This window comes from Eutrigla gurnardus (genome assembly GCF_963514095.1).
Source record: "Eutrigla gurnardus genome assembly, chromosome: 13".
Taxonomy (NCBI): Eukaryota; Metazoa; Chordata; class Actinopteri; order Perciformes; family Triglidae; genus Eutrigla; species Eutrigla gurnardus.
Genome location: NC_139936.1, coordinates 6,412,764 through 6,438,899, shown reverse-complemented (window position 1 = coordinate 6,438,899; position 26,136 = coordinate 6,412,764). Strand labels below are relative to the sequence as shown.

General features: G+C 45.6%; 2 protein-coding genes across 7 annotated transcripts in view; one reads left to right on the top strand and one right to left on the bottom strand.

The window, feature by feature from the left end:
• Window positions 1-26,136, top strand: part of LOC311023251 (ras GTPase-activating protein 1-like) — a 389,455-nt gene that overhangs the window by 160,008 nt on the left and 203,311 nt on the right. The window lies entirely within an intron of this gene.
• Window positions 1-26,136, bottom strand: part of mef2cb (myocyte enhancer factor 2cb) — a 69,949-nt gene that overhangs the window by 19,300 nt on the left and 24,513 nt on the right. For 5 of the 6 annotated variants that reach the window (XM_084024966.1, XM_084024967.1, XM_084024965.1 and 2 more), the window contains 2 exons: window positions 19,351-19,562; window positions 9,715-9,918 (listed from right to left, as the gene is read on the bottom strand). In XM_084024966.1, coding sequence (XP_083881092.1) covers window positions 9,715-9,918; window positions 19,351-19,404 — 258 coding nt within the window. In that variant the 5' untranslated portion in view covers window positions 19,405-19,562. Of the gene's footprint in view, window positions 1-9,714; window positions 9,919-19,350; window positions 19,563-26,136 lie in introns of those variants that run through there. The other variant, XM_084024968.1, reaches the window with a different exon arrangement.

Genomic DNA, 26,136 nt, shown 5'->3' with positions numbered 1-26,136 from the left:
AGAGTTTTCCCCCCAATAAACACAGTAGTTTATGGTTTGCAATATGTTTCAGCAAGTGGTGGGGGAAAAAAAAAAGGTTGCTGACAGATGAGCACAATATGAAAGCATTAATAACTGTGCCACTTATGGTTAATCATGTGTGATGTGCTGTTAAAATATAATAACATTGTACTGGAATAAACAGCTTTGCCTGACAGGGTCTCCGCCTGTTTGGCACAATGTTAAAAAATGGTTGAGAACAGATTGATTCACTGTTTGAGGGAACGACAGTGTGCAAATTATACAGAACTGCCTCCAGAATGTGTGAGAATATGTGTAGGTTGAGTGTGACCACAGGGTGCACCTACGGTATGCACCGCAATCTATTCAGCAACTGGTTTAAGGATCACAATGGAATATAAAAGAGCTCTGGAATAACTTTCAAGCAAATGGCATTTAAATTGAGGAACTAGGGTTTTTAATATACCTTAAAACCTTGGTGACAAAGGTGACAAAAGAGGAAAAGTTTGGAAAACCACAGCACAACATGGGGTCCCCTCGCTTTAACCGATTGGCGATCTCAGTTTGGTCAGAGCAGATTGGTAAAGAGCAACGTGGCGAAGTGTCAGCAGGGGTGAGGAAGCATGGAGAACCCATCTCCGTCCCTTCCCATCACCAAATAACAAGATGGAGGTGGTCACGAAGTGGGCCCGCTGTGGAGTAAGACCCCCCAGCGCCGCTGCACCATAAGCACACTCAAGTGTGGCCTTGCTGGCGACACAGTTTGGGGTAATAGTATGTTTGAGATGTGCTCTCATTCTCCTTATTTCTATTTCTTTTTCTGTCTGTCTGGCTCATTCTTACTTGCTCTCATTTTTTTGTCTCCCCCCCCCCCCTCCCTCACTCTCTCTGTCTCCCTCGCTCACTCTTTCTTTCTCGCTGCTTTTCAGAGTGGAGGGAACATCAGAGGGATCAGGCTGGCTTAGCTTATTGGAAGCAGATGGCAGACCAAAGGCAAGAAGGCCACAGTTTCATGAAGCGTGGTTTGAACATGCCAGGACCATGTCGAGGGGCATGCCCATGGATGATGGCTACATGGTGTGTTTGAGCGTGTGTCTGTGTGTGTGAGTGAGCATTACGGTGGAGGGTGGGGGGGGGGGGTTGATTTTGTAGGTTACCAATCTGAGGAATAGGACCCCCAAATCACAGCCTGTCCCTGCCTGTTTCTTTTCAGTCATCATCTGTGCATCCCTATGCACTGGTTGAGGCGACGTTTGAAAAACTATGCATCAATGACTCGGTGGCTTTGAAGCCCCTTACTCCCGGTGCCCCGCTGCACTATAATCAGGAATCAAAGGCTGGCGCCTGGGATCCATCATCCCTGGCAAAGTGGTCGTGTGTTCAGTAATAACGCCGGCTAACTGTGTAATTACTAACTGTCTGGGGATTACTAGATTGACCAAATATTAAAAAAAAGGAGGAGTGAGAAGTAGAGCAAAAATTGGGGGAGAAAGACACATTTCTCCAAACGGTGGCGCTGCGACGGTGCGTGTGCTCAAATCGCCATCGAGCAGACGAGAGCCCACTCACAGACGGACCGCCGCAGCTAGCCAGTACACAGCACAATACCAGATGGTGCAGTGTTTCCCATATGGAATAGACAAACACTAAGCACATGTCAGAATCCAACACTGTTTGCTACAGCAGCATCCCGGCCTCGGGAACAAAGCGGTCACTCACACTAGTCACTACACTGTATAATTACCCAGATAGACATTATGAGACACAATGCCAGCTCAGTGAAACTGGATAAAGAGGGCACTTATGTCTGCACCCTCAACCTACCCCATCTTCCGTCCTGTCTACGCTCCAGTTGCATAATTTGTCTCTATTGAAAATGAGAGAAATGTGTCTATATGTATCTCTGATTCGACATAAAAATCAATTCGCCGAGGACTAAATTGTGTGTGTGAAAAAAAACCCCCCTCTCATGCTGGCTTTTATATACTGTGACGGCATTTTGAGCAGTTGATTTCAGTTATTCACACATGTTATTATATGACTCCACTGTGACATTATTAATAAAGCCTTCAATTACATACTTTAAGTCATCATCAGATACTAACGGTGTAACAGCCTCGGCAAAATGACTCAGAGTTATCACAGAGCGGCAACGGGTAAGATTTCAAGTCCGCCTTTATTCCCTTCTTTGCCCCCCCGACCAATCGTCACTTATCGTCTTTTGTCTCTCTGTCTCTTATCGTGCGGTGCCACAGCAGGAAAAGGGAGCCTGAGGGAGGCCTTGAGTAACAATGACCAGCCGGTTGACCTCTATACTGTGACCTTGAGTTTCCACACCCTGTCCAAAGCAGCAATCATGGCAGGGGAGGGGCTGTGGCCAGGGGGGGGGGGGGGGGGGGGGGGGAGCTCCAGGCAGGGTAGGGAATGCCATCTATAAAAATAGATCTTCATTATTCTGAATTTTCCACAAATAGTTTAAAAGAACAAGGAATCATTTCATCTTAATGGCTGGCGTGAATTGTTTTGGGCTTTGTAATGGAAAAGCCTTGCCTTTTGGCAGCGCGGCTTCAGAAGTGGCCTGCCTGTTTCACCGCTCCGCACCACAGGGACCACATATTGGCACATTTCAAACAATCTATTTTTAAAACCTTCTTCTTGTTGTTGTGCGAGTACCTCAGACTTCCGCTTCAGCATATTGACCTTAAAAAACACCTCTGACAGAGATCCAAGTGCTACTTAGTTTCTTGTCTGAGGTTCTGCTTTTCTGGGCAGCGGCCGTGTGATGTGGAATAAAACGCCGAGCCTGTAGATCATATGCATTATCTGTCATCTTGCTTTTAGCCACTCTAAAGAAGTGGAAGAGGCATATCGTCTATAAAATAGGAACTCAGTAAACTTGCTCTCTTTATGTCTGAGGCTGGCGCCGCAGACAGATGTGCTCTAGTGCGCTCGCCCGAAAACTTAGAGCAGACAATGTTCAGCTGTGTGAGGAGACTAACTTGTTTGTATGGGGGTCACCGCTCTCAGGGTTTTTTTTTTACTGGTATCAAAGGCTGATTAAAATGCACTTAATGCGATTGACACAGATAATATACCATTGCAGATATATATATTCTCTATTTTCTCTTTCACAGAAAGCTCCTTCAAGTGTTGGGGAGTAAATCAAATAATAGACTTCTTTATCCAAGGGATGAAATCTTTATAGGCATAGCAAGGTCACAGATCAATGGTCTTATGCATGTGGTCGCTCAGGGCAACTCTTCATGGTCGCTCCTCAGAAAGAGAGACGGAGGCTGAATGAACACTCTGATACTTCGCTTACTCACTCCTCTGTTTCAAAAACAACCCCCACCCACCCCTTTTCAAACACAAGGAGGGGGGGAGTGAAAGCGTGAGAGAGAGAGAGAGAGAGAGAGAGAGAGAGAGAGAGAGAGAGAGAGAGAGAGAGAGAGAGATTCCATGCCTATTCTTCTACCCTCTCCCAGCAAGGACCGCCAGCTAGGCAACTATTTTTAGCTCCACCACACGCTATTTTTAGCCCACTACCACTTTTTGAGGCATTTATTAGAAAAAGAGTAGATCAAATATACAAGAGCGTTGGTTGTGGTTGTTTTGGGGGGGCGGCGCTTTATTCAGACCATCTAACGAACCAGTTTTATGTGGAAGTACGAAGGAAATGGAGTGACTAAAAGTGGATACTTCTTTTTTTTTTTTGCTTCCTGCTTATTTTTTTTTTTTGTCTCACCGCCCTTTTCCTATGCATTAGAACAAACGGGTATCTATCTGAGAGCGTCAAGTCCAAACCGAAGAGGACAGATAGAGAAGGGTAAAGGAGGAGGACAAAGGCGGGCCTCTGTTTGTAGAATCCAACAAGATGTTTCACATATATCTGAAGGATGTGGTTTCTCCACCAACCTTAAGGGCTTGTTTGTAACTCTTTGACTTCCAGAGGCAACTTTACAGTTGTTGTAAACGCTTCAAATATTACGTATGAACTGAAGGTGTGTGAAAATACAATTATACAACTTCTCAACCCCACTTCATAGCAGCTTATTATTTATATTTTGAAGATGTGCTGTGGCGTATCCAACGTCAGAGTCTTTGTTTTAACAAACTGTGATACTGTTGGCTTTTCAATGTCAGAAGGTTAATTTACTTAGTCAAAGCAGCTTCAGACCTTAATCCTCGGCTCACTAGGAAAAAACCAAGCCAAGTCGCAGATCCCTCCGTCACTAGTAAACACTGAGGCACTGTGATCTCCGTGACAACCCCGCCCCTCACCTCCACCCCATGTCGCACCACCCGATCCTAAAAACCCTCAAAAAAACGTCTCCACGCTGAATTACCGTGGACAAGCGTAGGACAGGAGATGTGATGCAACTCCCTTATTTCTCTTGGATGGCTGACACATGTCAAAGTCGTACAGGAGAAATTAGAGAGGGCACTCGAGCCAGAGCAATTATACAGTATTTGAGAGCCATGAGAAGAAGTCATTCAGCGGGGCTGATCAACACAGAAAACTCCTTAAGGCTAATGTTCTCCACGCTGTTTAGAAACCAAATAAGCACATAGAATAGCACACATGCTGGAAAATGTTTTCACAAGAGGGAGGCATGAGAACACGAGCACACTGGCACGTCAGAGAGGGAGATCAGATGTCCTGACAAGAATATTATACGAAAGAAGACGGGAACTGACGTTGAAATCCGTCAATTTAGTCTATGTTGTGTTTAGAATGAGTGGAAAATCCTGTTTTACTGCTAATTGAAACATTATGGAAGGCGTTCAGTGAACTGCTTTTCTTTTTTGCCATCTCCCAGACATACCTGCTTGATTTACTTCCTCTTTATGTTTCTTCATTTCCACCCCCACCCCATATTACCTCCCCCCCTCCCTCCCTCCCTCCCTCCCTCCCTCCAGTGGACTGTCACTGGGCTGAAATCACACCTGTGCTTCTCTCACATCTCGGCTCACGGGTGAAACATACGCAGGGTGAAACATGGTGAGGGAGCTTTGCTGAATCTCATTAGCCAAGCGGGTAGTCATTAACAGAATGACCTTTGGAAATAATTACCAGCCTTCCTCCCTCCATCCCTCTTCCCCCTCCCTCCTTCCCTTTCTTGCTCTCATCCATCCCTCTACCCCCCCGCCCCCCTCTCATTCAATACTTCCTCCCAGTCGAGGACAGAGGGAGAGAAAAGGAGAAAAGAAGGGAGAGAAATGAGTCGAGGATGGGTGGCGAGGCAGTTCCCCCCCCCCCCCCCCCCGCTGCTGCCGTTTAAGATTACAGGGTGAGCTGAACTTTCAGATTAGGTTAATCTGCTGGAAATGGGATTGGCCAACAGCATTTCCTCTGGCAGGTAGGCAGGTCAGCTCAGCACCAAGAGGCATGTGCCATTCCATGTGATACTTGAGCCAGTGGCATCGGAACGTGCTGTGCTGGCCGAGGTCATCGCAATGGCGTCGGCTCCGCAGGGGTTGGAGTCGATTGTCACCGTGTACGTACACATGCGGCGCAGTCTCTCTACACGGGCCAAACCCACTTTCATGTGCACACAAATATTAAAGCATTAAAGCTCGAGTACATCCGGGCATTGAGGGGGATACGGCTCCCTCACTAACCCTTTAGTTGTTTCACAAACCTGTGTTCTTTGTTTCAACGGGGGGGAAAACAAACACATTGTGGAACAGGGATTTGGCACAGTCCGCCTGTGTTGCTGGATTTGGGGCGTTCAATCACAGCGAGAACCAGCCAGCGCCGCTTAGGTTTTTGGGCTTGATCTGCCATCATCGGGAGGGGAAAGAAAGGGACTCTTTCATGTGCTATTGCAATTAACAACCCCCGTCCCGGCATAATAAATCACCAATAAGAGCGGAAAGTGATTGTTCTTAAGCAGGAATAAAAAAAAAAAAGAAAAAAAAAAAAGGGAGAGATGGATCTATTCTCTTGTCGTTTCCCCAACACGGCTTCCCATTTCTCCTCTAATGCCGTTCGCATGTCCAGGAAAGCGGCCTGGCAGACAGCGAGTATAGGAAATCTATCTGCGTGTTTGACTGTTTTATCTGGAGCCAGACTCGGAGTGTACTGAAGACCTGCCAGGACGACACATTTGGACCCCGCTCGGACATCCAACGATCGGAGGACCCGCCTCTGTGTTCACTTTCATCAAGCTACAGAGTCGAGATCAGCTTACATGTCTCTTTGAACAATTAGCATTAATTAAGGGGACCCCCCCACCCCCCCACTTGTTTATATAACAGCGTGTAGTACATGTTTTATTACAGTCTCTTGGGAGAGTGTCTGCAGGGTTAGATAACACAGTATGCTGCATGACTTAAATTAAGTATTAATAAAAAACATTTGTTAAGGATTTCTACTGTTTCTACTGATTATTATGGCTTTCTGGGTGTCATGCGTCATGCATGTGACAATACTTTTAGACTATTTTGCTTAGCGATGCTCCTTTTGTTTTAGAACTTGTGCTCCGGAGAGGCTCAGCTTTGGTTTCTTGGTCTCTTGCTTTCACGGATATTTGTGGAAGTGTCACTCCCAGATGAGTCTGTTTTCATGTGAGTCATCAAGACCTTCTTTTCCACTCCTCTCTCTCTCTCTATAAATCTATCTCTCTCTACACTCCTCTCTGACCCCATCCATAGATTCAACCGCGCGCAAAAAAATCTACTTTGAGATTATGTACGTTCAATAAAAAAACGGGATGAAAAGAAGGGAAGAAAAAGGGCGAGGGAGCGATAGAAAAAGCCCTCCAGCCTCTTGTAAACATGCTGTAGCTAGAGAGGCTGTGCAAACGCTCTCAGTGCCACTCGCTCAACAACGCTAATTATCAACCAAAGACATGCTAATTACATAGAGCTTTATTGCTAATGTAGCAGGCCTCTATGCCAGCCGCCCACACTCTGAGCTCCGCTCCCCTACCTCTGCCTCTCCTCCCACTACACCTTCAGGCACAGCAGCAACAGAGGGAGAGAGATGCATGCCGTTTGTGTACTTCTAACGATGAGAGCTTCCTACAAATTTAAAACTAAATATGTCACATATCAGATGCCATATTTAAGGAGTTATTGTTTCTCTGCGGGGGGGGAGCGCAGGTTCTAGATTTCATCTAAACCTCTAAATCAGGCCCCTCCACATGTTCTTGACCTCCTCCTCATCATCCTGCCATCTCAACAGGAAGTCCGCTTCGCTCCTGCCTCCTCCCCCCCACCCCCCCCCCCCCAAACTCAACAACCCGCCCACGTTCTTGCACCTGTGACGTAGCCAAGCAGCGGCACACAAGGCTCGGCGGGAGAGATCCAAGCCCCCCACCCACCCCGCGTTCCTCTCCCTCCCCTCTCCCCACACCCGCCTCCCAACCATGCTAAACGTGCTAGTGTCAGCCCTGTGGCCAATCGCGTTAGCACGCTGCAACTAAGGCTGAAGGCCTCTTCAGATCGATTTCTCCCGCTGCGAGTCGCTCAGAGTCCTCCAGGGATCACAGTGTAGGTAGTGCTCCAGCACTCTCCCCCACTAGGCTCTTTAGCGTCCCCCCCCCCCCGACACGGTTGTTTACACGTTAGCCATCCTCTGCTCTCTAATGGAGACAAAGCTAAAGAGAGAGCTTCAAAGCGGGGAGCTCTCGTCACAGGCACTTGCTGAAACATGTGACAACTCTCTTCACGGGTTCAGCCGGGGCAGGGTAATACACCGACTCTACACTGGCTGAAGGGCTCGGTGCATAAAGGATGTCAGCGCTTACGGGCACACGGGGGATATGAGTGGATGCTAGACGGGTTAATGTAAATGATATAATGCAGAAAGGATTAGATATATTTTTATCCCTTTTGATATCCTTGGATATGACTAATTTTGCAGAAACTGGGGTAATTCATGTGGATTTCTGGTTCGACTCAAACTTTTGGGACACAGCGTCGATGTAAACAGCGTTACTGATTATTTCACGTTTTAGAGTTGCACATAACCATGACAAAAATTATTTCATGTTCAAAAAATAATCGAAGCGTACAAGGTTATGGCCACATTAACAATTAAAAAAAAAGCCTCAATAATATGAATTATAGGGTGGTAATAAGAGCACATACTGCGCTGCAAAAAAAGAATGCGCTGTTATGTTGTCTCTAGTGGATTTATCTGTGCTTCTAAATAGTGTCCATGATAATGCACCCAGTCCATCGTCTTTGTTTTCATCATTAAGGGAAGCCATATGTTGAGTGCTGTAGCCTTTGATGTATGAGCTACATTAACACGCTACATATTTGACTGCACCGAACGGAAATGGTGATGGAACAAAAGCAATAAATACACACGTTTTTTTTAACCTCCGAATATGATACGGCAAGAGGTAATTATATAAAAAGATGGGGAAAATGTAAGGCAAAGTCTTTTTCCAAAGCAGAAAAGGACATTTGATATGAATTCAAAAGGTTTGTAGTCAGGTGCAGAGTGCCATCTGGAATCGCAGGACGGTTCCCGGTGGGCCTGTCCACCCGTGGGCGGGCGACAAGCCCAGCAACACCCATATGAATGAAGAGGAAAACATGTCCATGCTATTTTAATGCTGTGTTTGTCTGGCCAGCCACCTCCATAGGTGTGTGTGTGTGTGTTCTAAGGGTATACATTCATTATATCTCAATCCCCACGTTCCTTTTCGGGTCTTTTTTTCATTCCTGAGCTTACAAAGACACACTGTTTTGCATGAATTGAACAAATTAACATTACGCTGCCATCAGGTGCCTGTTGAATTAAAGAGTGAGCATGCATACGCAACAAGGGAATACATATGGGCAGTTATATGAACACTGAACTGCCAAAATTGTACATGCTGGATTTATTATTATAATTATTTGTTATTCATTAAATAAAATCTAAAGAAAAAAAACATGTTATGTTCCAGGAATGGAAATTGACATCTAGATTTGCATATTTAACACAATATATATGCATAATGTGCTTTACACAATACTGTACTGCATGTGATATTTTCACACAGATGAAATACATTATCGATTCAACATTACCTTGTGGAACAGTTTAATCAGCAAGCACAGTGTGAGTGTAAGAGCATAATCTCTGCATGAATGCATGCGTGTCTGTGTGTGTGGCCCACCGAGTTAGTCAGAGCTACAGTGTGAATGTTGCATAACAGGTTCACGTTGAGAGCTCAAGGATCCTGGAGGGTGCCAGCATCACTTCCTGCTCGATCTTCATGCCCACCGGCTGGCCCGACGGCGCTGTTTAACATCGCCTCGAGCCACGCCGGCGACATGTGTCCGAGGCAAGTCGGATCAACATCCCCATCAATGGTGACAAGACACCAAGGGGCATGAGCTGGTGATTGCCCACCACAGGGGGGGCTGTCTGAAAGGTCCAGATCAATAAAAGGCTACCTCCCGTTTTGTGTTACTTGTACACAGAACACAAGGAGGCAATTTAAATAAACATATTCTTCTTGAAATAAACAAGTGTTAAAACAGCTTTTTTTTTTTTTTAAAGATTGTGATCAAGTCCTTGGGGAAGACCGACAAACTATGGGAGCAATTATTTCTTACACTAAGTTAGGTGTGAAGAGCAAAAGAGAGAAGTAAGGGTTGCTGAATGAGTCACAAATGCTGTAACCATCTGTCCGCTTGTGCTTTTCTGTGTGTTTGCATGGATCGTGCGTGCGCTCATAACATGCGCGCCGTCTGCGTTTCTCTTACCTCCACAATATCGGAGTTGGTCCTGCTCTCGTGGGGCTCGTTGTACTCGGTGTATTTAAGCAGGACCTTGTCCATGTCTGTGCTGGCGTACTGGAACAGCTTGTTGGTGCTGTTGAAGATGATCAGGGCAATCTCACAGTCACACAGCACACTCAGCTCATACGCCTTCTTCATCAGGCCAAACTTTCGCTTTGTAAATGTCACCTAGAAAGGAGATAAGACAAAAAAATACATTTAATATTTATGTTCATGTTGATGTCATCTCGTCATGGTTTAATTTTAGCAACAAACTCCCCCCACTATTCATTGTGCAACAAGGGAATAAATAGAATTCTGACACACAGTTTCCTCCTTAAAATTAGATTTTTTTTTTCAGGGAAACCGAATTAAAGGAAAGTGAAGTCTGCTGATGGTTCAATACCCCTTGACCGTAACAGTCCATCCACTATACCAGGAAAAGAAAAAAAGAAAAAAAAAGAAGCTGGGCTTGCATTTAAGGAACTGAAATTATTCTGTCTCCGACAGATAACGGTAAAGAAGATCAGTTATTGCTTGTACATCAAAGTGCACAGAGGTTCATCATGGAACATTTGTCACCTTAAATCCTCTCCTTTACACGGCCCGAATGTGTTCGCTCTCTCACTTCCACTTTAACACCAAGATAAACAAACATAAAAAACATACCTATATCTATTTTAATCTGAAAAAAAATTAAATTGCTGAGCCATAATATATATTTTCTCACAGTGATATTAACACACATTGTTCAGTTGTTCCCCCCCCCCCCCCCCCCCCAATTAACCGCCTCTCACAGTGAATAACAAGCCATTGATATAAATAACGGATGGGTTCCCTGAGCTGTGCTTGAAGCTATTTGTGAGTGCTCAAACAGTGACAATGCACTCAACTTAAACCACAAAATTGTTTTCTCTAATGGGGTCTTTTCGCTCTCTCTCTCTCTGTGTGTGTGTGTGTGTGTGTGTGTGTGTGTGTGTGTGTGTGAGAGAGAGAGAGAGAGAGAGAGAGAGAGAGTGCGAGAGATTGGCCCAAGACGGGTAACTTTAATAATACAAACATACAAGTGCCCGCATTGTCAAAATAGAACAGCCTCTATTCCTCTATTGTTTGGATCCAAACTAGAGCAGTGAAAGTGAGTTAATTCCAGTGAGCTGCACCTGGTTTCTCTTCCAAGCCATGTGTTCAAGCTCTTTGGTTGTACGGGAAAACGTGCCACTGCCAGATTCCGTGTCTGAGCAACCCGGCTTTTTGTACGAGCTTTCTTTCATTTCCTTCAGCAACTGTGTGTATTATTTACATTGGAGATCTCTATTGACAAAGCTTCTTCTTCTTTTTTTCTTTTTTTTTACAGAGAGGAAATACTGCCAGAGCTGTGCCCAGCTGGTAGCTAATGATCTCAGTTTGTTGATTAACTGCGTGTTTGTCTATTCTCATCTGACACTCAAGTGGGCCAAAAAACACAGAATGAAAACCTCCCAACAGTCAGTTAAAGCTGCTCTTGTTATAAACGCTATAACCGTAGGCTATAAAAACCTTCACACAGAAAAGCCTTTAAAGAAGTGATCTCTGTGTGCGGTGTATCAGGGAAATGTATGATTTACGGCACGAATCTATCATGCCCCCCCCTCCATTTTCTTTACAACTCCCAGGTCTGAAAGAGGAGATAGGCTTGAATGGATATTGATAGATAGTTTTGGATTTCCTGAAACCATATCTCCCAGGATGCACCAGGGAAACAGAATATGAAACTATCCCTCACCCCCCATCCTGTCTTTCTCCCTGTCTCCCTCTCCACTGAAAGAGGGTAAAACCTTGCATGAACTGCCGTATCCTGGTCCAGCTCGCCTCCCTTAATAGTGATGTCATCACATGACGCCAAGGCTGAAACCAGAGACACGGACGGCATTCTAACTCAATGTGTGCAACGTCGGCACAAACACGCATCTGATTCACCGGTGACACCAGCAGAGAAAGCTCCCCTGGGCTCTAAATACCATGCTGACATTTACACAGTCATAGTGAAATGAAACAAAAAAAAAAACAAGCCACATTCTTAACGCCGGGAGATCAAAAGGCATCTTGTGACAATAAGATTAATTGTCACATCCAACCCACCATCCAAAAATGAAACACCCAAAAAGGGGGTCTGCCAGCCTCAAGACTAGAGCTACAGTACCTATACATGAGGGAGGGAGTGAGATGACAGAGACTGGAGGACGTAAGGTCAAAGCAGACTATTCAGGAACAGGACATGTAGAGTGTTGTCTTCCCCTGGTGTTTTGATGCAAGGGGGCACCGGGGGCAAACGCAGGACACAGCTAGCTGCCGGCCCGGCTCCGTTATCACCCACTCACTCAGTCACACACTCTGCTGGGGCCATTAATGTCTCGAAAGGCGGCACGTGGCACACACAGTGGGCCGGGTGTGAGTCCCACAGGTCCAGAGCTGCTAGCCTCCAAAAAAATAAAAAATCCACACGCCGGCTCGGATCGCTCAACGAACCGCTTGCTAACTTGCACGACCGCACGCACATACAAACACAGCAGTGTTTTAGGTTTTACTTGCTACGACACGCTGCCTTCTCACTTCAACATGTCGAGAAGAAAAAGCAGAAACCAATCCCGGTTGTCTTGAGCCGCACGCTTTAAATGAGGAAGTGTGCGTGCGTTACTCACATACACTGACTTTACCAACGCCGCGGGATGAGCGTGATTATGAAAAGGCCTCAACTGACCAAACAATAACACCTACGTAAATATCACACCAAACCCCCACATTTCTATCTGACACGTACAACCTGCCACCTCCGAGTCACATACATTACTAACACTGTGCCAAACATCCGTAAATACACGAGCGTACAGCGCAAAAAAGACTCGTCCTGCTGGATAAACACACTCTGGTGCAAAGCATCATGTGAGATGCTGAACCTTAGCTATGCAGTTTTTTTATGTTTAGTATTCCATTTCACTGCGTGATGCAACCGTGTCGTGACTTCATGGCCTCACATGATGCTGTCATGTGACCCTTCCAGCCCGTCACCATTCAGGCTGGTGTTGTCACCGCCGGCCTTTCCTGTGCGAGCTCAAAACGGCTCACGCAGCAGCTGCAAACTCGTGCGTTGGACCTGCGTTCGAGTCGGTAAAAAACAGATGCCGTGAACGGTGCGGCTGATCTGCAAACATATCTGACAGCGAAAGACCCTGGAGGCCTCTCTCAGCCTCGTCTATGTTCATGAAATAATAAAATAGTATGTTAATTAACTTGTTTTGTAAGCAGCACAGTAAAAGAACACAATTTGCTGTGGAACAGTATAAAATTGTGTAATTATAATTTATCATTGTATCTTATTTTTAATTTACGATACAATTTACATTGGAAAATATATTTTGTTTTTATTGAATGAGGCCTCTGTTCTTGCTGTTAACCCCCCCCCCCCCCAAAATAAATTGTAAAGCGCCCCTCTGTCAGTGTGTGTGTTAGACACACCACTGGGTTGATAACAGAGCATGACGTTACAGCACATTTGTTCCTGTGCATACCGGTAAAAGGGACCATAGTGTGTGAGTGTGAACCCAACTGTGTCTTTTTACAGTAAATTGGTAACCAGCGTGTAAAACCTTCTTTACACGCATATATAAGCACACACACACACACACACACACACACACACACACACACACACACACACACACACAGGGGGAAAAAAATTTGTAGCCCTTTCTGAAATGTGTTGAGGGGAAAAGACTAAGTCATGGCATAACGGGACACTTCATTTGCAAACTGTCATTGTATGCTTCTAGAACTGTGTGTTCTTGTGAAGTGATTACGGCCTAAACATAGCAACTCATTCTTCATGGAAAAGATGCAATACATGTTTAACACTTTGCACTCAAGAGAAAAGTCACCAAAAAAAATGTTTTGGCCGGATCACCTCAAAGTTTTCTTGAGCATAACAGCTTAACCTTTTTAAGATATTACTCAGTTATGGAAAAAAACCCTGTGGCAACATTTTCCTTCGAAATTTGGGGATCTTAAATTCTGTGAGAAGAGACCAAAAACACCCACAGCCTCCTATTATATCTACTAATAGTGCATACAAATACATACTTACAAGTGCTACATAGTATAACTCAATTACTTCGGCTCATAAAGAGCAGCCACTCACACTCCTACTGTAGGCACGGGCCTCGTGAGCGTATACGGTAGACTCGGAGTGACACACAAGCCTTATTCGTTCACCCCTATCCTCCTACACCAACCCCATCCCAGGAGAGACTCAGAGACATGCACACACAAATGCATTCAGACACACACCCCTGTAAACACCTAAACGTGTTATCATCAGCTCTCCCATCACGGCACATCCTCTCTCTTTCCTACATTTTCATTCAACCCATATCATTTTTTTTTCTTCTTCTTTCTACGTACGCACATTTGTTTGTATAATTATAAGTATGCGATCACTGGAAAATGACTAAGAAAAATGAAATAATCAGTTCTGCTCTGCACAATTGACTTGTCACATTTCCTCTGGCGTAAAAGGAAAAAAATGAGAGGAAAACCCAGGATAAGAAGCAGAGGGACGAAAAGAAAAAGCAGGGATGGTGGCTGATTCTCTGCCACATGGGTGAGAGGGGAGAGAGAGAGAGAGATACAGAGAGAGAGAGAGAGAGAGAGGAGGAGGGAGAAGAGAGGGGGCGGACGCACAGGAAGCACATTTGTATGCATTTCCTCTCATAACAGGAAGAGGCCAGTGGCTTCCCCTTCACAATGGCTTCGCTTCTGCTTCCCACCTCCTGCCTGCTTCCCTGGGGGAGGAGGAGGTGGAGGAAGAGGAGGAGTGAGGAGACAGGCACCAAAAACTGCTGGTTAGCAAACCAAACATGGCCGTGCGGCGACACACACACACATGCAAGCGCGCGTACACACACACACACACACACACTGTCAGTCAGCTATGGAGCGGCACCATTTGTCTTGAGACAAACACTTATCCCATTGTCAGGGGCCAAGCAGGAAGACACGAGCTTACGCAAAAGGAATAAGAGGAGCCCGAGACCTGGACCTGAACTCTGCCTCACAGCCAGAGAAGTTGTTAAAAGGGGCATTAAGACAAAAGAGGCTTTGTCCCGCCTTTAATATATGCTATGCTCTTCTGAAAAAGCCCACTTGTCGTCCTTTCTCAGAGTGCCTTCATTATACGGTGGGAACAGGAGGCAGCAGACTCCAAACATTTCTTCTTTCAGTGTCTGAATCAAAAGCGTCCACTTTGAGGAGGTAAAAGCTAACCTGTGGAACTGATTGAGTGGTGTCTTAATTATACCGATTTTAGCTATAGTCTTAAAATACATGACAGTTCAAATTGTTCTTCTTACCAGAACTTGTAATTACATTTCAGGACAGCACTGTAATGGCTGGCTTAAGTTCCTTCTCTGTATGCTCCTGTTTATGCTGAAAACCCGCAACTGGAAAAGGATATGCCCACTGACTTAAAAAAAAAGAAAAAAAAAGTGGATGTTACATCGCAAGGCCCAAGTTAGTGGCCGGAATGACAAAAATAACTTTGTTGTCATTCATTTGAGGTGAATAAACTTTTGTCGTGGCACTAAGGCTGACACCATATACTTAAAGGACATCATGAACCCACATCTAATTGTTTGAGTGATTTCAGCCGCAGGAAGACCCCGTTAACCCCCCGTTTTCACTAAATGAAGTGTCGTATGACAAACAGCTCAGATTTAGCTGCTTGTAGTAAAAAGGGAAGAGAAATGCGGAGGGAAGGGGAGATGTAAATGAGCTGCAGATTACGAGTCACTTTAAGTTATTTTAATGGCCAGTATACAGTCTTAAGCATATATTTATAACCTGATTTTTACTTATATTTATGTAATATCTTATAAAATATCACTATTTTGAAATACATCCTGATTTATACATTTACTTTTAATGAAGACATAAAGTAGTAAAAGACTGGGAGGAAGATAGACAACCATTAGGACTCCAGAGGTGAGTTGAGAGAGCAAAACGGACCACGTGAAGAACATGCGAACGGGAACCAAAACAAGACACAAAGTAAACAACAATGCAGAAGAGAGATGGACGAGAGTCCTTTTCAGGTGAGGTCTCGAAGCGCATCACAAAGAGAGGAGTGCCACTCGCTGTGGTGAAAGATGGAGATGGTAGAAGGTGGGAAACAGGGAATTAGAGGAGGGGTGCAAGGGGTGAGGAGCGACCCTGTGGGCCTCATTATTTTCCTGCTGTTAATTTCACTCGCACATTTTCTCACCCCAGTGCTGTTGATTGGAGAGAAGAATGCTTCGTCGCAGACACACAAAAAAAAAGAAGCTTTTTTTTTTAAGCTGCAGCGCTGCAGTTAACATGGTGAGGGAAGAAAAGCCAGATATGCATGGAGACATAAAAAAAAACAAAAAAAAAACATGCATTTACTTTGTACCAGCTCCTCCTCTTCCAGCTAAGTATGTGTTAGTGTGACTGTTGTTGGTGGGAGCTGGGAGACCCTGTTGTTCTACTTCCTGTCACTGATGACCTGATCCATGTTTAACCTTTGGCCCTGGGTCCCCTCCCCCTTGGAAACCGCATTGTCACAAACACACACACACACACACACACATACACACACACACACAAACAAGTCCTCCTAAATTAAGCCCACTGAGTGTACTGGCTGGAGAGGTAACACTAATTAGAGCCAATTGCAGCAAATTAGTCGATCCCCAAGACCGACTCCAGAGAGATAGACACGTTTTTAGATTTGCACACATGTTTACAAGGATGCGTTTGTCTGAGCTGCAGAACCAGGACACCAAATACACTATCCATGTAAGTGTGTGTACGTCTCAAATCTATGCCACACACACCTGCGCATGCATCTCGCGCTGTAGGTGTGTAGAGCCCATCGGTGCGTGTGTGTGTGTGCTCGCTGGGGCAAGAGAGAGTCTGCTCTCTGTGTGCAGCCCATGAGTTTATGGCACAGGGGGCTCTTTCATGTGCCCGAGGCTGGGAGAGGGTCTGAGTGGTCGGGGGGCTTGGAGCCAGGGCTCACACACTGCTGCCCACTGTCCAGAGCTCCGGGCAGCCAGTCAACGCCAGTGAGGCCTGGCCCTTCTGTCCCTGCTCTGGGGAAGTGTTTCGGGGCCTGGGGGTGGCAGCCCAAAGTGGCCGCCCAGAGAGAGCCAGGCCCTGTGCCCACTATGATACTGCCGCTGCAGGGAGGGCAGAGGTGGGCAGGCGCCGTAGCCTTGTAGGTGGCAAGGTAGCGTTGACAGCCACACAGAGTGGTGCCACTCCAAAGAGGACTGCCGTGAAGTGTGGATGGAGACATGCAAAAATCAAATCAGTCAAATGACTATCTCTATAAACTAAAATCAATATGAATCTGTTTAACATAGAAAACATTTAAAAAATATAAATATAACTATATATATAAAAAGTATGTAGATAATGTGAGGTTGAAAGAAACGCGATACAAATTCCACTGGTGTTTATTTGGCTTGAGCTCTGGGACATTTCCTCAAAAAGGAAGTGAAAATATGCAAAGCCAAAGCTTCCGTTTTTTGTTTTATGTCCCTTTTAAGAAGAGAATTTAAGTTTCTGTGGGTCCGTCTTGTGATGTACGCCGTTACAAAATGCGGTGATGTCATTTATTGAGGCCATAGGTTGAATGACACTGATATGCTCGGCCCACGTGCTGCGTTTCCCACATGACTGGATGACAACATATCTCGAGGAATTTCTATTCCACTCAAACAAAACAACACAAATAAGCAATCTATCATATCAGAGATCAAAACAGCAAAAAAATCCAGTGATATATTGATTTTCCTTTCCCTGAACCCTTTCTCCCTCCTCCCCTCTCCTCTGCTCCCTCCTCCCTTTTCTCTGTAAGTAAAGCCCGGATATCTCAGGCATCGATTCCCCTCAGGTGTCCTTCCTGTCTCCCTCTTTCCCTCCTTATCCGCAGGAGCCGGTGAGCCTGGTGCAAACGGCGGGCCCCAGTCTAAGGTGGGATGAGAGAGAAGGGCTGAGATAACAGTAAGGAGGAAGTGTGGGTGCTGCGGCAACACGATAGCTTTAGTCCTCATCTGAAACTCTGTGACCTCCTCCTCGCCCGTCCCTCTGTCTGCCTGTCTCTTTCAATAACAAATACAAACGTCGCAATACGGAGCACATGGGGGCATGCTGCCACACAACCTATGTTTCTCTCTCTCCTCTTTTTGGGCTGCAGCTAGGACTCCAAAGGCACCCTCTTTTCGAGATGAGCATGCTGCGTATCACAGACAGTAAAGTCATTATTAAAGGGAAAGTTTCTCCTTCATCTCAGGTACACTCACATCCTCACTCCCCCTCACATTACGCCCATTGAGAATAGTCATGACACGGGGTCGCAATCTGTTTCAATTACTCCTCCAGTGCTGCCCGATCGATTCCTCCAGCCTTTTTTTTTTTTGTTATGTCTCTTTAGCCCGGCCGCAAATCACCACGTTTGATAAAGCCCACTGTGAGGAAACCATTGTGGATGTCAGACGATTAAAGAGGCAAAAAAAAAAAAAAGCCATGAAGTGAGTCTGTGTGTGTTCAGACAAGATGTGTGCCTGAGTGCGTGTTTGACCTGTGATCCGGGGGCCACATTAGCAGCGTATGGATCCAATTGGGCTGCCAGGATGCTGACAGAGTGTCAGTGGTCAGTCGTGCCACAGGAAGTGATCAATTGCGGGCCTCGAGGGCAGTGAGAGAGCTCTGTCTCTATCTATTTCCTGCCACAGACGCTAGTTGTCTGCTCGAATCACGGTGTCCACTATTTATTATGGCTCTATCTCTCAAGTAATGCCAGCTGTTGTTCAAAAGAGTGTCCTGCAAGAATTGCATTGTCCAGTTAAGCTGGATTTTTGTTCCCCCTTAAATGACTCGGTACAGTATCACCAGGTTTAAAGAAGTATCTCTTGTCCTAGGCAGAGGAAAGCTACAGCAGTCGTGCTGTTACTAATTTAGCTCAAGAAAAATATTGTTCCAGTGTTTGTCTCCCCGGCTGCCCTTCATCTCCACCCTGTTGGCCCACTCCAGTGTTTCACTGAAGACCATCCCATCTCTGTTTGGCGGTTTGTTTATGTTTTCTCCCACCCTGACTCCGGTGCTGCCACCTTCTTCTCGGTAATATTCCACTGCCAGTGAGCTAAACTGGGTGGCATGGTGTGAGAGGCCGGGTGTGTGTGAAGGGTGCTACAGTTGTGTGTAGGCCGCAGCCCTCAGAGCGGCCAGCGATATGCAGACTGTTTTTTTTAGAATTACAAATGTTCTTATGCAAATCCCTTTTTTGGGAAAAAATTTGCCCGATGGCCTCACACTGGCTTGTTAGATTGTGGGGAAACAAACCTGCCATTATAACCCAATGGAAGGCTTCCACCCAAAGCAATAACTGTACTATCTCCACACACACACCTCTCTGTCGCCCAGTTCACATATTGCCCAGACTCCCAGAAGACCTTCATTGTTGAGGGCTGTGTGGGGCGTAGGGTGTTTCTCCTTGCTCCATCCCCCACCCCCTCCTCTCTCCCCCACCCTCACACTCATCCATCCTCCCATCCCCCAGGGTCTTACCTGTCTGTTGCGTTCATCCATAATCCGCGTGATCTGAATCTTTTTCCTCCCCATCGTCCCCGTCTCTTTCTTTCTCTCCTCTTTCTAAAGAACTTTGCTTGTCTTCTCTCTCCTCTTTCTTCTTCTTCACTCTTCTGCTCTTCCTTTATCTGCCTCTTTTTTTCTCTGCTTTCTATTTGTTCCAATCAACTCAAAGATTCCAGCATCCGTACCTGCAAGAAAGGAATGGGGGAGGGGGGGAGGAGAGGATGAGCATTAAATGAAATGAAATATGGCAAAATACTGAGAGAGAGAGAGAGAGAGAGAAAAATAATAAAAGTGGCATCGTGGCAGCCACAAGGGAGGGTGAAGAAAGACAAAGAATCTGTCAACAATGTTGTGAGAACCGCTGTGTTTTTCACTGTCGATATCATGCAAATCAGTTTTTGCATTTTTTTTTTCCCAGGCACCGACTATGAGAGGAGACAGCGCTGTCAGGATCTCGCTTCGTTCACAGAGAGTTTGACAGTGTTTTGGAAGTGCCGCTAACTTAAACGCTCTAATCACCGACACTGTAACATTACCTCCAGACTGAGAAATACATTTTTGTTTCTTCCCACCAACTGCACTGTATTGACAGTGGGACCGCCAGACACAGCTTTTTATACACTATCTGCAGCTCGTCTCCAAAATGGCAGACATGAGCGGCAGGATGGAATACAGATGTAAAAAAAAAAAAAATCTGGCAAAGCAAAGCCAAAAAAAAAACTGCGAGGAGCAGATAAGTGCCACGAGTGATCTTCTAAAACACGGCAAAAGAACGTTTCTGAGAGACAGAAATCAAACAAAATTCCGAGATGAACTTAATCCAGCTGGAGATATTGCATTTCAATGAGAGCATCTGAGGAGCATCTGAATAAATGCACTTGTGCGTTTCTTCGTGTGCATGGTGGAGAGTGTGTGCACGGCAGAGAGTGTGTGCACGGTGGAGAGTGTGTGTGCACGGTGGAGAGTGTGTGCATCATGGAGAGAGTGTGTGCACGGTGGATAGTGTGTGTGCACGGTGTTCAGAGTGTGTGTGCGCCCGTGTTCCAGGAGCGGAGGCCAGCAGCTGACGAGCTGGACTGCATGTGCGAAGAAGAAAGCTGCGCTCCAAAAAGTTTGCGTGAGTGAGTGACTGTGTGTCCATGTGTGCGTGCATGAGTGCGAGTGTGCACGTGTGTGTGTGTGTTCTTGCCTGAGCTTGGCTAAGCCAGAGCTCCAGTGCATCTCTCCAGAGTGCTAAAGTAGGCCAACCCAATCTATCTCAGGGAGGAGCAGAAGAACTGTTGTTGTGTTTTCTTTTGACAGTAGAGGTGATAACGTCCCTCGTTATGCAAATGAGCATCCCATTATTTAAGCTCAGTGCAATGCAGGGGAGCTGTCAGCGCCGTCACATTAAAAAAAAAAAAAAAAGATTCTCCATCTACCCTGCCTTTTTTTCTCTACTTTCCCCTTCTTCTCTCTTCTCTCCTTTCTGAACCAGATTTCCGGCACCTGGCAGCACAAGCATCAGACATTGATGTGGAAGACGACACCGCTTCACCAAAAGACATGTCAGTCTCAGTCTCTCTCTCCATCACTCTCTCTTCTCTCATACACCCTTGCTCTCTTCCTCGCTTTCTCATATTCTCGCCCCGCACACATACATGCACATTGTAATGCATTTCCTTTCCCTTTCTTTTTTTTTTTTTTGTTGTCTTGCCCTAACCTGAATCCATGTATTTATTGAGTAACATGCATGAGAAAGCACAAGAAAGCTCTAAACCCCTGAGGTGAGCGCAGCACATTGCTATGCACTTGACCTCTTTGTGCTAGAGAGTAGGACATTGATAATGAAAGTGCTTAATAGGGACATCCAGGGATACTGTGTCTCTTAGTGACGGCGAGTACATAACTGTAGATTTTTCCATTGGCAACAGAAAACACGGGCTGTATAACATCTTCTTGGTTGCTTCAAAATGTAGGGTTTCGTTGGATTCGTTGGGGCTGAGACTAGTATGTGATGTGGGCCTTTAGACTCCACATGCATAACAGATTTAGAAAATATATTCATGTTTTGAAGGAATGACATCACATTGGTTATTGTGTGCATTATAAGATTCTCTGCCAAACACTTCCATCACATAAAAATGGGAAAAAAGTGAGACAATACAATTTGAACAATGATTAAAATACATGACAAAAAAGCGTCCTGGGTTGATGGTTTGGAACACGCCCACTTATCGGAGAAATCAGATACAAACTTAAAATGCTTCATTTGGCAGTTAGGAAGAACAGCCGGACTGCACCATCATCATCATAATAACAAGATCTAAAATAACTCGCTGGCAGCTCTGAAGAGGCAATCCAAAACATTTTAGCATTGCTCCGCGCAAACACACCCATCCATAGACAGAAACACAAAGAGCTGCCCTCTGGAAGAAAACAAAGAAGGATGTTGTCAGACAAACTAGGATTACAAGCCAACACTAAGGCGCTTGGCACAAGACAGCCAGACAAGGATATCAATCAAGCCGGCGCACTTCAATCACAGGCTGACAGCATCATCCCCTCCCTGTCTTTGTGCTCAACACTACCCGGCCCGGGCACCGCTCCAAACAAGGAGGCGTTACCTCTGTGATCCCTGCCTCCTGGCCTCCACCTCCTCCTCGTTCCTCCCACAGCCCACTGAGCAGAGCTGAACCTCTCAATGTCAACAACCGCTGGGGCAACACCTTAGGCCTTACGTAACATTCACGCTAAGACTAAGCCCGTGTCCTGAACATTTAATCCCTGCTTTTGGCTCCGAGCGCCGGCCAACGCTCCCCGAGGTGAGGCTCTGCTGCCGCTTAGCCCCGTGTCGGTGCCTCCCCACCTCAGACACCCCCCCTCCCTCACTCTTACCTCTTCTACCTCCTCCCACACAATGAGGCAAGTTCCCCACCGCTCCCCTCTCCCGTCAACACCCCCCCCTACACTTTTCCTCACACCCGCCCCCGTCCCATATGAGTGCCAGGCAGCTTCTGGATAAGTACTGAGTGCCCACCTCCTCATCGGGCTCCCTTCCCTCTCCCTCCCTCGTGGTGGAGAGAGCATCAGTTAACTTAACAGATTACCAATGAATCACTTAATCCAATTTAGCCTCATGACGCCAAGACGGCGAAATGGAGGGAAACGCTGCAAACAAGCGCTGCTTAGTGAGGATGGTCAAGTAGGCACGGGGCGGTAATCCTTCGCAGGAATTTTTCACAGGGGACCGACACTGACACCTGACCTTGAGGGGGCAAATGCGGTGAGGAAGAAAAATGGAGAAGGTAAAGCGAGTCAGGAGAAAGAACTAACGATCTTGTGGACATCAAGCCTCTTTACGAAATCCCAAAGTAAGGCGTAGGGGAAGAGGGATCGCGCTAAGAAAATAACAAATACCCTAAAGAGGGTCTCTGACGGATGGTACGCCTGCATTCACACTGGTCCGGTAACTGGAAGGAGGCCGGAGCGAGCGACTGCTAGGGTCAGAGAGCACGCTGGCACCGCGCAGACAGAAGGACAACGGTTGCTCCTCTGCTCGTTTCATATCCCCGAGTCCAAAACGCTCCGTCGCTTTGGACTTGGAGAGGTGACAGTGAAAGGGAAGGAGAGAGGCGAGAAGGGAAAACAGCTAAAAAACGGAGAGAGGAGAGAGGGAAATGGAGTGAAGCATAAAGGGAGATCTTTTGAACAGGCACCAGGCCTCTCCAGGGGGAGGGGAAGAGCTTTACCCACGACCCTCCCATCTGTTAAGCAGACGGACGGAGAGGGAGGGAGGGAGAGGGAGAGAGGGAGAGAGAGAGAGGGATGAAGGTTGGGGGGAGGATGGGAGCGATGGAGAGGGAGCAGCGATTCAGCACATAGATCTAATGAGCTCTCTCTCTCTCTCTCTCTCCGAGTCTCAGAAGTGGAGCTGAGAGGACGATGAGAACATATACACTCGGTGCACCACGAGGCTTGATTCTAGGTCGCCTCTCTCCCAAGTGTTTAGTCACTAAAAACTAATATACAGCACACTGCGCTTTTTCACATTCTAATAGACGGTCTGTAGGGTGCTTGTTAATGTGGTTTTGTTATTGAGGACAGACACTGAATCATAGGGGGGAGGGGGGGGGCGGGGGGCAACAAAAGTGGGAACTTTACCTTGACTCACGCTCTGGACTAATTCATCACCTTGATCGACGGCTGCAGGAGTTTTTTGTTTGTGAATGAACTAAGAAGAAATGAAAACGAACTCTCGTTCCAAGAACTTTTTGCGTAATTATCTCTCTTCTGATTATTTCTAGAGAAGTGAGCGTTAGAATGAAACTGGCCCTCCCGTAGCTGCCGCGTGCGCAGGGTTTTGCTGATGCCTGTTTTCTGGAATCCTAATTCTACACGTGTTATAGCAAATTGGGGAAGGTGATTTATCATGACAGGATTGGCAATGTTTTTCCAAGAAACCCCACCTCGGCATTACAGCCTCGGCTCATGGTACATCTGCAACACATTTGGTAATAGCATGTGTCCTGAATAAAAATATATATATAAAAATATATATATATATAATGCCAGTATCCTCTATCCTCCTAGGAAATGTGGTTGTGAGGATTTGAAATAACATATTACACTGCAGTAAGTAAACCTTTTAGGAGGTGTATGGTACATTAAATAAACGCTCTCTCTTTTTAAATAAACTCCCATTTCCTTGAAGAGGAGGATGGGGGGAAAAAAGCGCTTTAATATGTTTTTTCCAAATACAATCTGAATGTCGGTACACACTCACGGTGGTTCATTTCTGTCATGTAGGAGGTTCTTTTTTTTTTCCAGGTGTAGATTTTTTTTTTTGAGGTTTCTTCTTTGTGTTTTTTTGATGTAGCTATATATGTGGATGTGTTTGTGAGCACATGGATGTGTGTTGGCGCCTTATTTTGGAAATAGTGATACACAGCACTTTATCTCCTGTCAGGATGGATAGATATGTACCAGCAAGAAATGAGAGGAGGGGAAGGATCAAGCAAAGGAGCGAGTCGATGGCCAGGCAGGATGGGAACAGGAAAAAAAAAAGAAAATGTGTATCAGGTCTCATTGTGCCTCTAATGTCATTACAGGCAGTGACTCCTCTATGTGGCACACTGCACTCCCCATCTGTCAGAGCGAGATAGGCAGGGTGACGAATGGCTATCACTGCTACTTCGCTCAGCCCCCACCGCCACCGCCACCCCCCCACTCTAATGTCTGTGTCTTTTTGGAGAGCTGAGGGAGAAGAGTGACCTAAACCTGGGCGGTAGCCCACGCGTAGGTGGGCCTCTATGGCTCTGAATCTCGGCAGATATTAGGGCTAATTTAACATGTTAGCGGCTAAAGAGATTAGCAACATGTACATCTGGGGATTAGAGCGATAGCGGTGGATCATCTCATAATGTGTTCGTTCCTTTTTTTTTTTTTTTTTTTTTCATTTTTGCCAGCGAGCGTTCTCGCTAAACTTGAATTTGAGAGGCTGCGCGTGTTGGAGGATATGTCTTCACCTGTCTCTCTGTATTAGCTCATGATTTAGCTGGATCATTAGTGAGACAGAGACGGTTTTACATGTATTCTATTTTCAATCTCTACGCGCCTTAGAACTGAGACACCTGTCTATTGATGAGGAGGAAAGTGAGCCAATAGCCTGTGGTTGGCACAAGTTTTATACACTCTGTCAAGCACCCATAAGTGTGACTGACATCACGGAACAAAGTATATTGTTATAAGTAGCAGCTCAGGTGCTCGGAGATGAGCTCTAAATTTCCGGCCAACCAACAGTTCAACCAATTTCTCAACTTAAAACTTCATACTTTAACTTAAAACTTAATTGATTTTCAAACTAATGAGACTCTCCAGGCACTTTCCCCTCTTATCCTTCAATCCAACAGCTCTGCCTCGGGGTCTTGGGAGGAGAGAAAGACAGGAAACACACACACACACACACACACACACACACACACACACACACACACACACACACACACAGACCGCTCAGTGGAAGGATGTGACATCAGCTGGCACAGACAATCAAAAGGTGCTAAAGGTGCTTCCTTCCCGAAATCACAATGTTAAGAGGGCCGAAATTGGGAATCAAAATAACAGCAGAGAAGTGTCAATAAACAGAAGCAATACGCTTTCTGAATATGAAAAAAACGTTGTGCTACTTTGTTCCCTTTTTGCTTTATGATTCAATGTATTTAGAGAATTAAAAATGACATTTTAGTTGAGATAGAAACCTGAAAACAACGAGGCAACAGAACATATTGCAGAAACCCTGACAGGGAAACTGAGTTGAAAAATATGAAGTAAAAAATGCTTTAATATACGTTTATATTACACTTTTGGAGACACTTTACTGTATATATGTGGTGGATACATAACTCTGTCCCTGAGATCTTTCCATTGAACGATTAGAGAAACTTCTCCTGTCTTCAAAATGCATAAGAAATAGAAGCACTAATGAAGAAAGATGTATCTTCAATTATGTATGATGAGCTTTTGATGTAAAATACAACCCAAAATGATACACCATGTCCACACACTGTATGTATCTGAAGTATTTCTTTGATTGTGCATTCAAACGGTCCCACAGCTTGTTTAGCATTTGAGTTTTTTGTACATTTCCTCACTCGTCCTCTGTGGCATTTCCCTACGGGTCCAAAGAAAATCTATTTTATACCAAAAGATTAGTATGAATGTAGAAAAAATGCTGCCTATTTAATTCCTGTTGTAGATGTAAAACACTATTGGCTCATT